At 42.0% G+C, this 10,480-nt stretch overlaps 1 protein-coding gene across 1 annotated transcript; it reads left to right on the top strand.

Moving 5' to 3' along the window:
- The first annotated feature begins 217 nt into the window (after positions 1-217).
- SCPEP1 (serine carboxypeptidase 1) lies at positions 218-9,879 on the top strand. Its single transcript, XM_008940144.1, has 12 exons — positions 218-292; positions 1,204-1,293; positions 2,210-2,365; positions 2,834-2,908; positions 3,103-3,175; positions 4,168-4,205; positions 4,379-4,507; positions 6,031-6,115; positions 6,894-7,007; positions 7,667-7,804; positions 9,292-9,455; positions 9,567-9,879. The coding sequence occupies exons 1-12, from the start codon at positions 218-220 to the stop codon at positions 9,630-9,632; spliced, it is 1,203 nt and encodes a 400-aa protein (XP_008938392.1). The 3' UTR covers positions 9,633-9,879.
- The last annotated feature ends 601 nt before the right edge of the window (positions 9,880-10,480 follow it).

Genomic DNA, 10,480 nt, shown 5'->3' with positions numbered 1-10,480 from the left:
CGTTTCTTATAGTAGTTTTTTTTAATGGAACCATTTCAAATTATCACACCCATGGTTGAAATGTAGTGTTTTGTAACACATCTGGTGGAAGGCCCAAAGCTGAGCGTTTTTATCTGTCTGATTTTTATTTTTTCTTCCCCTCCAAGGCGTAGTTCTGAGGCAGTCCCAAGAGCCCAAGGAGCTGTGGGGATATGTGGAAGTTCGCAGTAAGGCACACATGTTCTGGTGGCTCTACTATGCAAATAACCCAACCAAAGACTTCACAGAGTTACCTCTCATCTTGTGGCTGCAGGTGAGGTTTGGTGAAACACACTGAACTGGTAAATCCTTCTGTCTTTGCCTGGTTTGGTCTGATAGATGCCTCGCAGATACAGAAATAGGATTCAAAATTGCCCGATTCTAAGTTACTCACTTTGTGAATGAGGTATTCAGGTTAGGAAGAAGTAATGAAAGTATTCTCTGATGGTGAGAGATCCTTGACTGCTCACTTTCTACCAAGGTAAGTTGTAGAAATAGACATTGTTCTTAACTTTTATACCAAGCAGTGCTTTTTGTGGCACATGTTACAAGTATCACAGGGCCTTTCCTGAACAACTTATAGTCTAAACAATGTTCAGAGAGAGAGAGTATAGAAAATAACTGGAGATTTAGAAAGATTTCTACATGGAAACAAGTAAGAGGGACTGATTGTTTAGTGATTGGTCCCATTCAGTGGCAGTTTGATAAAGGCAGTGGTGTGTGCTCCACGTTCACCTCCAACGCTGCATTTCGGAAGTTAATGTTGAACGTAATCACTTGGTGACTTGGTCTTTTTCTTTCTGGGTTATTTTTATAAAGTGGAGTACACTCACTGTACGTGCTGATGAACTTGCAATCCTCTAGATAGCTAACTTCTGCATTTGGTATTAAGGGGAAGGGTTTTCAAACCACACTTGTGAAAGCATCAGATTAATGAGTTGCATGCTGTGCAAGTGGGGGATTGCTTCTCTGTGTAAAGTCTTGCTTTCAGAAGCAGTGTGTATACACACAATAAAAGGCAGCAAGGAGGAGAGTCTGCTTTGCAAATTAGCATGTAGTGCAAAAGCTGTGTTTTTTTTTTAATTTACACTCTGTCATTCTACCTACTGGCTTGCTTTTATTTTTCTCCTGTCATATCTATACCATGCTGCCTTTTAACTTTTGTCATTTGGTATTTCCCCACAGGGAGGTCCAGGAGCTTCAGGCTGTGGATTTGGGAACTTTGAAGAGATTGGTCCATTAGACAAAGAAATGAAACCAAGAAACACAACCTGGGTATAGTTGAGAGTTCAGCTTTTAATTACTGATTCCAAATGTTTCTTACTTGTGTACACAGATGATTGCTATGGAACAACGCAGAGAACAGTTGTCATTGTTTGATAGAACTGTAATAATTCACCTTGAAATAGCATGGTTAATACATTTGCTTACAGTAATAGTCTTGTTAAAACTGAGGAACAGACCTATTAATTTGATTTGATGGAATATACCAGGGCTTCCATGAATTAGTGAATTGCAAGTGTCTGGGAAACTGAGAGGAGGGAAATTCTAGAAGGATGTCATTTCAGATCTTAGCTTTGCTACATACAGCTGTAGATGTTTTTCTGGATGCCTGGCAACATACAGCCAATGGCTCATCATTACAAGTCCAGTAAGACCTTCAAGAGAAAATGAATTATAGCTGCCTATGTAGGTGGGAGTTTATTCAATGAAATGTATTGGTGCTCTGAGCTACCAATAGTCTAACTACTCTGGAGTTCCCTGGATCATATGGGTGGTCTGCCTTTGGATCACTGGGATTTGTTGGGTGCCTTTCTTGTTGCAGACTGAGCAACTTGAAACACCTTGTGTTGTAACCTCTTTATTTGTGAGCCTTTACTGCTCTGAGCCACACTAGCTACCTGTGTGCTGATCTACTGGTTTTATTTTTACACTTGTGACTGTATAACTATAGCCTTTGCTATAGCAGTTTCACAAAAGCCCAGCAACCTGAAAGAAAAACTCTTATTTTACATTCTGACAGACAAGTTACACCTGTACTATTCTCTCTTTTGGACTTGCACCTAATTTTTCTGCAGGTTCTTTCAGGGCCAAAGATTTGGTGGCTCAGTTAAGCACTTGTGCCATCAAAACAAATGTTTTTCTGGTACTGAACTGAGGTTTCAGTCAAACTTTCTTTCTGCTTATACAGTTGCAGGCAGCCAGTATCTTGTTTGTGGATAATCCTGTGGGCACTGGATTCAGTTATGTGGATGATTGTAGCTTGTTTGCCAAAAACCTTACCACAGTAGTTTCTGATATGATGGTTTTTCTCAGAGAATTCTTCACCTGTAGAACAGAATTCCAGGTAAGTGAATGGTATTTTTTGTTAGAATTGTATTTTTCTTTGCTTTCACACAGATCTCAAAAAGAATTAAGTGAAGAGATTTCCAGACGAGCAGTGTCTGATATTAGGTAGCATGCATTTGGTGGGAGTCAGTGGCTACACTGGGAGTTCAGAAGTTGTATCTTGAATTTGGTGCCAGTTAGATAAGCAGTGGGGTGGGTTACTGTCTGTTGAGTGACTTGAGAAGCATATAGGATCACGGCTGTTTCTAGTTCCAAAATGCTAAAGTGCCTACTTCAAAAATTCCCCTGGTATTTACACCAGGATGTTATGGCAATCTTATCTGCAGCCTAGAATTGGAAAGGGATCCAGTGTTTGATAGTGAGAGGTGACCAGCCAGTGCCTGGGTTCCGTGGGAGGTGGGGAACGGTTGGAGGTATCTTCTGCCTTCTGCCCAACAGACTCATTGTGTCGCTTGTCCCTCTCCAGACCATCCCATTCTACATATTTTCTGAATCTTATGGGGGTAAAATGGCTGCTGGCATTGCTTTAGAGCTGCACGAGGTAAGTAGCTGGAGTTGGTTCACTTTTCACTTTAAAATGTGGTATTCTACAAGTACTGATTTCCTGAAATTCCCTGATACCTTGTCCCTGTTGCCTAATTCAGACTGTTACTTTTTTTCACTTAAAACTGGTTCTAGAGTCATGAATACTTAACTAAAGGTTAATTTTGTTTGTTTTTTCTCTTATTCCCCAAGGCTGTTCAAAAAGGGACCATAAAGTGCAATTTTATGGGGACTGCTTTTGGTGATTCATGGATTTCTCCTTTGGGTATGTTTAAAATCCTCAGACTGTGGATGGTTTGTTGTTGGGGGTTTTTTTGCCTTTTTTTTTTGGCCATTCCATGGGTACATTGAGTCAAAAATGCCGACCCTGCCCTAAGTGAATTAAATATCTAGCTGAGTTGAGTAAATAAAAAATAAGTAGTTCAACATTGCAAGCTGTGATTAAAGAATCTACTTTTAGAATGTGTCCAGGTGATGAAAAGTCAGAGAGCAAATCCAGTGTGTTTGAAGTAAGGTGGTGGTGAAACATCCCTACACATCTTCACAGCCTCTGAGGTGTTTTGGTAAGAGTACTGCACTTAAAATATGGCCACCAAATGATGTACAAGGTTCCAGTTGAGGTTATCCTTTTTGCAAGAAGACCTTGTGCTGAGGAACTGATGTGCTCACAGACCTTGAAGAGATAGGAGACGTGTCTCGTGGGTGGAGGACAAAAAGCCTGTTAAAGGACTCTCGGCCCTTCAGTGGGATTTGCAGGGGCAGGCTTCACAGGTTCTCTGCAACATGGGACAGTATCGAGTAATCTGTCTCCTGTCAGCTGATCCCTGAGACCTTATAAACAAACTTGTTATAAAACAGGTTTGGTTTGTAACATTTTTTTCCCCCTGTAACTTTTTCAGACAGATCTGCTCAGACAATGCCCGTTCATTTGTCAGATCTCCCCCCACATTCTGGCAATGTGCTGCAGAGTTGGGGTGAGAACATTTTGGTAACAACATGTGTGTTGCTTTAAATAAATGTCACTGACTGACATTTAGGAGGTTGATGACACTGCAGTACTTCTGCTGGTTCTCAGGATTTTAAAGAGCCTGCTCTGTGGTACATACCCTTTGGGCTAAACTGAGCTGACAGCACCTTTTTAGTTATTAATTCATCTCCATATATTTTTCTAACAATCATTCTTGGTACAATAAAAGAAAAGTAAAAGAAATTGTGTGTCAAAAGCTTAGATGTTTGAAATCTATTCTGTTTCTTTAGACTCTGTGCTGTCTTGGGCGCCGTATCTTTACAGCACTGTAAGTACCTTAAACTCTTGATCCTCACCTGATCCCCTGTACTGCCATACAAATGGATGCTGATTTTTGAAGTTGGCTCTTAGCCAGAATAAAACTTTGAATGTACAGAGACTGTTAGTGAGAAATGAACGTAAAATTCTAATTAAAGCTCTCCTCTTTTGTTTGTCTTCTAGTCTCTCCTTGATGATAATGGTCTAGCAGAAGTAACTGCTGTTGCCAAAGAAATAATGGATGCAATAAATAAAAATCAGTATGGGCTGGCCACTGAGCTCTGGGGCAAGGCTGAAGGTATCATTGAAGAGGTGAGATCTTTTCTGACCAGCATTAATAACTAACTGGTGCCTGGAGAGGTATGTAACTTCAGGCTGTCTTTTCAGTGAGCACTGGTTTAGCATGAATTCTGCAACTCCCTGACCAGTCATTTTTGGCAGTGTTGGTTTTGGCCCGTGCTGATGTAGAAGAGCTGTTTGGTTGCTGTACACCACTGTGTGGCTGTGACAAGCAGTGGGCAGGGCGACCCACGTGGGCTTGTGCTATTGTATCAAGGTTTCAACCTGGCACATCACTTAAGTAGGTGCTTAATGTTTAGTGTGCCACTAGTCCCTTTGATTTCTGTAGAACCCAGTTTCAACTTAATGAGCTATGTCTCCTTGAAAGCTTTGTTTTGAACACTGAGAACTGCATCCAGCAAGACACAAAGTTCAAGTTAAGCAGAGATCTCTATTTAAAGAGCTACCGTAGGTGCACAGGATGGAAAGGAACCTCAAGCTGTGTCCTGTTCCTACAGGCTACTGCATCTTGTTACTTAGCAAGTTTCAGCTTAAATGATAGGTGATGTTTTGTTCTTGTTTTTCCTGTGGAAGAGTTGCTCCAAAATCTCATTCTTTCTTATGTTTTTGTTTTAGTACAAGTGAGATTCTCACTTCCTCAAACAAAGACAAATCTAGAGCTGCTTCCTTTTATCTCTTTTGTTTGTTTGTTTGTTTGTTTGTTTTGTTGTTTTGGATCTACCAATGCCTTGTGCACAGTTAGTTTCACTTCTTGCTGTTTGGAAGGAACTTGTGGTTTCCATTTTGCCTTTCTCTTCAAGTCTGTTTGTTGTCTTCTAGTTGTGATGTCACTGTCAGGGTGCAGGAACTTCAGTTCTGGAGTTGCTGTTGTGAGCTGATTTCTGACCTACACATCAGAACTTTAAAAATTCAAGAATTTAATAAAGCAAGGCTTCAAGAATCTTTAGTCACTCCTCTAGTGGCAACACTGATTACACTTGCCCTTTGGATGCAGGTACTTGTCCTTCCTCTGCTGTCTGCCTCAGAGCTGCCATTCTGCTGCTCCTGGAACATATTCGGGTGTCAGCAGGGGCATCTATCATCACATCCTTGAGGAAGCATTTGAGATTTTGAAGGTTGTAGATTGGAAGGATGTTGAGCAAGAGGCAGCATCAGGCTTGACTAGACCTAGCAAAAGAGACTATCTGAAAGCATCATCTGGCACTGCAGGCATTACTCTAATGAGCAAGGAGAAGGTGCAGTCACGTGCAGGGTGTCAGGCTTCCTGTAGCTTCACGTCTGTGTCAGAGGGGTCAGTGGCATCCCTGGCACCACCCAGCTGTGAGCAATGCAGGCTGCAGAAATTATTTCCCAACTTTGCAAAGCAAATGGAAAAACTTTGGTTCTACGTTAGTATCTTTCTGATGTGTGGGTGAAGTGACAGGTCACAAGTTCCCTTATTAAGGATTTATTTACCTCTTTTCTCAGAAGAGTCTGTTCTTCATATCTGAGAAGTGTTTTTGTTACAGCATTACTGAAACATCTTGTGTTTTCAGAACACAGACAATGTGAACTTTTATAACATCATGACTAAAGATGTTCCAGAAATGAAATCAAATGAACAAGGAAATCTCCATCTCAGTAAGTTGTATTTAAGTACTTGAGCTTCCAAGTACCTCCAGCTCTGGTAGTGGGAACAGCAATAATTGAGCAGACCCATAACATGCGGCCTTCAGATCCAAAGGATACTGATATTCTCCTGAGCAGAACTTGTTTGCTCTTGCATAAATAGGGATAAATAGGAAGGTGGAACAACCCTTTTATAGATTACACCTCCACCTATGCATCCTGCACAAATTACTCCAAGGAAGTAGTCAGTGTAATTGTGACATAGTTTTATGACCTTTAAGTTACTTCCTGTTAATGTCTTTTGTTTCTCTCTTCAAGCTAGGACACAAAAATGTTATGTAAATCATTAATATTAATAATCTGATTAGACTCTGCTCCATGATGTTTATGCATCAGTGTGAAAAACAAATTTCTTTCAAGCTCTTATGTTGTCTTCAGCGGGGAAGGTGAACAGTGCAGTTATCTCCCAAAAGTAAAGCATTGTAGCTGAAAAAGAATTGGTCTGTTGAGGAGAAGAAATCATATCTGTACCAAGCAATTAGAGGAGAAGCTGGTCTGCTGAAAAAATGCTGTTAGCCAAAAGTAGAAATGGATGGTTGGGTTCTTTCCATGTCATCCCCTGACCTAAATAAGGGTTGACTTCAGTGATGTATAGTAAAAGTAAGTTAGTCTTTCTCTGTGGTGTTGCATTTTCATTAGAAGAGAGTTTGCTGACTGTAACACTGAAAATTATCTGTGCTGGGTAAGTGTCTGAAATGGGGCACTAATCAAAGTGTGGTCTCTTTTTCAGTAAGACTTTACCAACGCCATGTCAGAAACATGAATAAGAACAGCCTAAATGAATTGATGAATGGACCCATCAGGAAGAAGCTAAAAATTATTCCTGACTGTGTGAAATGGGGAGGTACTTTCCTGTCTGCTAGCATGGATCTAATGAGTGCATTGTTGGCATTTACAGTATTGCAGACTGTAGAAAGACACTTTTCTGTAGTAAGCAGTTACATTAAACTGTCATTATCCTTGGGCCTAAGAAGACTTATTCTCAGAAATGAACAAGTAACAGGGCAAGCCCATGGGAGCAGATGTGGTTCTGATTCTGCTGCTTGTATCTATCTTTAGCCAAGCAGTTAAAAATACAGCAGGAGGGAGAAAGAGCCTCTGTCTCAGCAGCTGGTTTCTGTCTTTCCTGCAGTCTTGCTGAAATTCCTGTCAGTTTTTCTCTGCCAGGAGTCTGGTGTCGTGCAATGCTGCATGCTGTGGAAGGGAGGGTGTAAAACAAAGGAAGGCTTAAAGGACTGATGCCAGCTCCCTGTATGCAGATAAGAGGAGCCAAAAGCTACAATACTGTGTGGGAGCATGGCTGCTTTCTGTTTCTCTTTAGTTCCTTAGACTGATCACTGGCTGATGCTTTGGGCTAGAACTCTTTTGGGTTTGTGTTTGTTTTTTTTTTTTTTAGTGCAGCCATGAACTGAATTCTAGAATCCTTGACTAGTTGCTTCTGCCCCAGCTTGGGGATGACATTCTTCATCAGTTAAAATTTCTCTTCTTTCTGGTTCCAACCAGGTCAGTCCAAAGATGTCTTTGAGAACATGGCTGAGGACTTCATGAAACCTGTCATTGATATTGTTGATCAGCTTTTGGCAGCCAATGTCAGTGTTACAGTCTATAATGGGCAGCTGGATCTCATTGTTGACACCATGGGTAAGGGAATTCTTGACCTAGGTTGGGAACAGAACATGTGATGAGTAGAACATGAAGTTGCCAGTAATACTGGTACTGCTGCCCAGATCTCTCCAGTTTTCTCTGCAAATCTCCTGTCAAACTGCCAACACTTAGGTACTACAGTCATAAATGAGCAGCTCTTGGTGTGTTTTGTTTATGTCCCTCTGAGAGAGGCAGTTCCTTTACTTCCATTATACTGTTGGGAAATGGATCTGCAGAATCAATAATTGCTTGTTTCAGTGAAGCCTGTAAGTAGGTAGCTAATAATTCATTTAATCTGACACACGTATGCATGCACACACATACATTCCTAAATTAAGACAGATGAATAAACACATGGAGATTATCCCCTCTTCTACTTCTGTGCCTTGAAGATCCTGTTCTTTGGGTCAAAGGTCATATCATGTGCACAAGGTAGGTCAGCCTTCACTGAGCAGCCTGCAGCAACGACCTGGTGCCAGGTGGGGTGGAAGAAGGGTGCTGGTAAACAGTCAGGGAGGGTGCAGCTGAAGAGTCATCACACCTGCTGCTCAGTAAGGTGTAGACTTCTGCAGGCCTTGGCCACTCAAGGGCTTTGTTTGCCTCTTGCTTGCAAGATGATTCAGTGGCAGTCTGGGAGACAGGCCAAGTGTTGCTGAAATGCCTCGTGCTGCTGGGCTGCAGTGTTCTCTTCCATTCACCTTTTCTTATAGATTGTGCAGACATCTTCCCATGTTGTTAAAGGCTTTATCGTTTGTCTGTCTCTCCCCACTTAGATAGATATTTAGATGCCCTTCTTGAACAACACAGCAATCAATAAATCAGGAAACAGGGTATTGAGGCTGTCAAAATAGATTAGTAGTTAGTGGTGCTCCAGTCTGTCACAGTTTGAGATAAAACTGAGCTGCAGTTAACATGTAAATTCTCTCACTAGTTTAGAGGTAGGCTAAAGCTTTGTTCCCCTTGGTGTCCTGGAGTTGTTTTTTTTGCTGTCTTGACCTCCACCTTCTCTAGCAGGCACCTAAAACCAGAAAACCTTTCCAGGCTCTTCTTGATGAGTGACTGTAAGAAACAGAAGCAGTGTCTCTTCAGATTTTCAGAAGGGGAGCTTGGTCCAGCTGATCCTTCTCCCTGGCAGGACATTCAGGGTGTTTGAGGAGTGAAGCAAAACATGTCAGAATTGCCAGGGCTGCAGAGCCTCAAAGAGGGCACATGTTCAACTTGTGCAATCCTAAGTCCATTTCACATGACATCTTCACTGTTTGCTTTTTTCTTTCTCACTCCACTGCCTTGTTTCAGCTTATGCTGAACACAGCCTTGGTCATTTTCCTGGGCACAGAAGAGTTATTTTTAGAATGTGAGCACATGGAGACAGTGCAGTAACAGTGCTGTGTTGTTATCTATTGCAGTGGGCATCCAGCTGAACTGGGATGCCCAAGTTGCTATGTCATCACTGTTAATCAAATGTATCTCTTATCTCTTAATAGGCCAGGAGGCATGGATCCGGAAACTGAAATGGCCTAATTTGGCCCAGTTTAGCCAGCAAAGGTGGAAGCCCCTCTATGTGTCTCCAGAATGCACTGAGACAGCTGCTTTCTACAAGGCCTATCAGAACTTCGCTTTCTTCTGGATTCTTAAGGCTGGGCACATGGTAAATAATCTGCTTCTCAGGGCAGGGCATTTTCAGCTAGGAAACTGATGATGCGTAAATGCTCTGCTTCCATGTAGCAGCTGCTTACCATGTGCTCTCCTCTCTGTGCAGGTACCATCTGATCAAGGAGAGATGGCACTGAAAATGGTCCGGATGGTGACCCAGCAGCAGCACTGAGAAGGGGAGGCCAGCTGGAATGGCTTCCTGGTCAGCATCAGGGCTCTTGCAGAATGGGAGTCCAGAGTAACAAGCTGCAGGAGGAACAACAGCCCTTTGGACACACAGCCTCTCTGATCTTGCTGATAAGCATTTACAGAAAGGCTGTTTTTTTTCCTTGAATGAGTTGTTGCTTTTGAATTTGTAAGCTGTGATTTGCTGTTTAAACATTGTTCATAATGACCCTTCCAGAGGGAAGTCCACTGCCATAAACAATGAGCTCTAAGCCTTTGCCTTTGACTCGGAAGGATTTTGTGCTTTTGTAAGAAGCTGCCCTTCCCTGAGTGCTCTCTTGTCTGTTCACACATCAAGACTAAAATGGGTTTGCATCCTGATAGATTTACTCTGGTTTACCCTCAGAGTTAACCTGTCCCGTGAGACTGTGGAACGTTCCTTCTTTTGTCCTTGTTCCTTCCTTTGTCCTCGGGCCTCTGCTTGAGTCACCTGGCTGATTTACAAGCTGAAGACTTGGAGGTGCCAGATAGAGGACCTGCTCTAGAAGAATTACAGTATATCTCCTCATGCTGAGGTGCCTGATTCAGGATCTAAGATTCTTGAGACTTCCTATGATATGGAGAGAGAAAAACTCCTCCCCAGAGGAGGATTTAACCTTTTACATCTGACCATTTGTTTCTTGGTTTCATTCTCTTTAACAGCCATTACTCAGACTTTGCCTTTAGCCATAACATCCACCAGGAATTCATGCTTTCTTCTGTGCTAAGCAGGAGCCCTATTAATAACCTCTTCATGCACAGAACAGAGTCCTAATGAACAGAAGCCTCTGAAAACCTGAGCTTAGCCTGAAGAGT

Source organism: Merops nubicus, unplaced genomic scaffold (assembly GCF_000691845.1).
Source record: "Merops nubicus isolate BGI_N331 unplaced genomic scaffold, ASM69184v1 scaffold26135, whole genome shotgun sequence".
Taxonomy (NCBI): domain Eukaryota; kingdom Metazoa; phylum Chordata; class Aves; order Coraciiformes; family Meropidae; genus Merops; species Merops nubicus.
This window is presented reverse-complemented; position numbering and strand designations above follow the sequence as displayed.

What these genes read in the sequence shown, in the direction of transcription:
- SCPEP1 (XM_008940144.1), top strand. Translation starts at nt 218, where the DNA reads ATGTTCTGGTGGCTCTACTATGCAAATAACCCAACCAAAGACTTCACA. An exon ending in TTGCTTTAGAGCTGCACGAG is followed by an intron (nt 2,909 to 3,102) that starts GTAAGTAGCTGG and finishes TTATTCCCCAAG; the next exon opens with GCTGTTCAAAAAGGGACCAT. An exon ending in TTCTTAAGGCTGGGCACATG is followed by an intron (nt 9,456 to 9,566) that starts GTAAATAATCTG and finishes CTCTCTGTGCAG; the next exon opens with GTACCATCTGATCAAGGAGA.